Below are 2815 nucleotides of genomic sequence, written 5' to 3'. Positions count from 1 at the left end.
TATAGCCCCTCGCGCAAAATTCCAGTTTGCGAGCGCAAATTACTGCACGCAAAATTGGATCTTGATAAATCCGGCCCAAAATCTCCAAATTATTGTCCGAATTTTTCTCTGTGGGACTGCACACTGTAGCGGTGGGTAGCACTGCTGCCTAGCAGCAAGAAGTTTCCAGGTTCAATTCCCAGCCTGGGTTCAATAGCTGGCCTGTGGTCTTTCTGCATGGAGTTTGCATGTTCTCCCCATGCATGCATGCATGGGTTCTGCCTGGGTACTCCGGCTTCCTCCCACAGTCCAAAAACATGACTGTTAGGTTAATTGGCTTCTCTAAATTCTCCTTAGGTGTGAGAGTTTGTGTGTGAATGGTTGTTTGTCTCTGTGTTGCCTGGACTGGCGACCTGTCCAGGGTGTACCCCGCCTCTCACTTATTGACAGCTGGAAATAGGCACCAACACCCCTCATGACCCCAGCAGCAGCAGCAGCATGATGGAAAATGGATGGGTGGTTGTTTTACTGTGGTTCACTTGAGCCCTAGATATTCCCCCTTTTTTGACATCGTTGAGCCTGCCTTATCAGAAAGCTGCATTTTTAGTGATTTCTTCTTTCTGCTGCTGTGGCATTAAATTGAGGCCAGGGAAAGGGAACCAGCCTTTCCAAAAACTGTGGTTCATTGCAGTTAATTCATATGACAGTAGATTGTTTCTTGGCAGTTTCATTCAGCTATGACCTTGTTTTCAGGTGGCAGCCAGACAGATTTAGAAACAATCTTGGACAAAGTAAAACACCCCCCTGTGTAGCCAAGTGGCATTGATTACAGGGTCCATTTTCTTATTTCTCTTCCTTTTACATGAATACACCCTGCCTCTCACCTCAAAGTGCTGCTGCCACTGTGATTTCAATGTGAGAACTGAAGTGTAATTTTCTGGCAACAAAAGAAATTTTCCACATCATGAGGTCTTCTGGCAGCTCATACTTCGCACTTTGTGCAATCAACCTTTAGATTTGTTTGAAAGCGAATGAAATCAAGCTAATTCTGTTTTATTATTATTTTTTTCCACCTTCTGTGTCTTCACTTGCTCCAAACTGGACGGTGATCTCAGTATCGATGCTCACATTCCCCACCTCTCTGGTCCCTTTGTGTCCCGCCTCCCTCTCTCCTTTTATCCGCCTGCAGCAAACAGAACATGAGTCAGTACCGTGGGCTTTATTATTACTGCAATTTGAAGGTATTAAAATATTTTCTGATGACAAGAACCAATGAATCATGTAGTAGCACTGTGTTTATTGCAGCTCTTACTTACAGAGATTTGGGCACCAGTATGGTTACTGCACAGTGTGTAGCTATGGTCCTGTTTTGAATTATCTCTTCAAACTCTGCATGCAGCTGGTTGGGATTCGCTATTACTACCTGGATGCAGGACAAATAAATAGAAGGGAAATAAGTTGATGCCCATGTTTCAGAGATTCAAAACCAACCCAGCTTCTTACTTTCCCTCCAGTGCGATCTGCCAGTCTTCCCAGTTCCTCCAGCCGGCAGTCAGTTCCTTCAATAGACAGCACGGACACGGTCACTCTGAAGGAACAAGGATATTTCTTTACCATCATGTGGATAACCCAAAGAACAACACAGATGAAGGTGTCAGTGCTATGGAGGTGGCATCCGCCATCTTCTATGATGTAGTTTGTTAAAACGTGACCCTACTTAGAACTGAGAGGCTTGATAAACTAGTCAGAAAGGTTAGGTCTTTCTTAGGATGGCCCTAGGACACAGTGCAGGACGTGTGAAAGAGAAGGACAACATAAACAGCATAATTTGGAAAATGTTTTCCATCCCATGCATTGAGCAGATCTGGTGGGCTCCTTCAGGAAAGGCTGCTCCGTTCTAGGTGCACGATAGAATACCATCAGAGATCCCACTTTCCAGCAGCTGTAGGAGTTTATAAACATCAGTGCTCCCAAAACCCATTAATAAAAGGGTTTATAGCTCTGTTTTCTTTGAAGACTTATTTTTCCCTATTTTGTAAATAGTCTTTTTTTATGCAGACATGAATGCTGACATTTGTAGATTTTGTAAATTAAACTATTTCATTAATCTATGTTTACATTTTGTAATAACTGTTATTTTAAACATAAAGATGGGACATTTTCTAGAGGCTACTTGTTCTCTAATTAAAACCATTATGGTCAGATTAATCTGAGATCAAGTTATTTGTTGGACGAAAGCTTAAAAAATGTTAACATTTTGCATATATTGTTTGGGAAGAACAGAGAAGGTGGCAACAATACACATTTCCCTTATTAGAAAAAAATCTGAAAATCTTTTCTAAATGTTTGGAAATTGGAGTTTTTGAAAAGGCATCTAAAATGCTGATCCAATTTAGTTTCTTAGCAGCAATCGGTTCCACAATCATCACTAAAATTAATACACAGATGGTTCAGCCGACACAAAATCAACCTTCTACCTGAGCCACCTGTGTCCCCAGAACCAGGTCCAATCAGAGACCTGTGAGGTTATCTGTCTGACCATCCAGACAGGACAATTCAAACAAAATGTTGCAGAAAAGGTTTTGGAAAAACAAAGTTGAAATAAAGTATTTCCAACAGGGTTGCTAACAGATGTTAACAGTGTTTCTTGTCTGACATCAGGATTTCTGTGAATGACCAGGCTATGTGCACTAACCCCTGGTTAGCGGCATACTCTCCAAGGTCCTTATAGAAGATGGTGGATGAGAGGAGGGTTCGAGCATCATTGTCCTCTTCTTCTAGATTTCCTAGTTTTGCGTTGGCTTTTCCGTCTGTACAGATAATGACCTTCAAGATC

General features: G+C 42.0%; 1 protein-coding gene across 2 annotated transcripts in view; it reads right to left on the bottom strand.

The window, feature by feature from the left end:
* The window catches only part of LOC107089540 (circularly permutated Ras protein 1-like), a 17179-nt gene that overhangs the window by 3449 nt on the left and 10915 nt on the right, over positions 1–2815 (bottom strand). For both annotated transcript variants that reach the window (XM_015382393.1, XM_015382394.1), the window contains exons 13-16: positions 2675–2805; positions 1483–1567; positions 1296–1402; positions 1053–1162 (exon numbers count right to left, since the gene is read on the bottom strand). In XM_015382393.1, the coding sequence (XP_015237879.1) occupies positions 1053–1162; positions 1296–1402; positions 1483–1567; positions 2675–2805 (433 nt within the window). The remainder of the gene's footprint in view (positions 1–1052; positions 1163–1295; positions 1403–1482; positions 1568–2674; positions 2806–2815) is intronic.

This window comes from Cyprinodon variegatus, unplaced genomic scaffold (genome assembly GCF_000732505.1).
Source record: "Cyprinodon variegatus isolate N-32 unplaced genomic scaffold, C_variegatus-1.0 Scaffold256, whole genome shotgun sequence".
NCBI lineage: Eukaryota > Metazoa > Chordata > Actinopteri > Cyprinodontiformes > Cyprinodontidae > Cyprinodon > Cyprinodon variegatus.
This window is presented reverse-complemented; position numbering and strand designations above follow the sequence as displayed.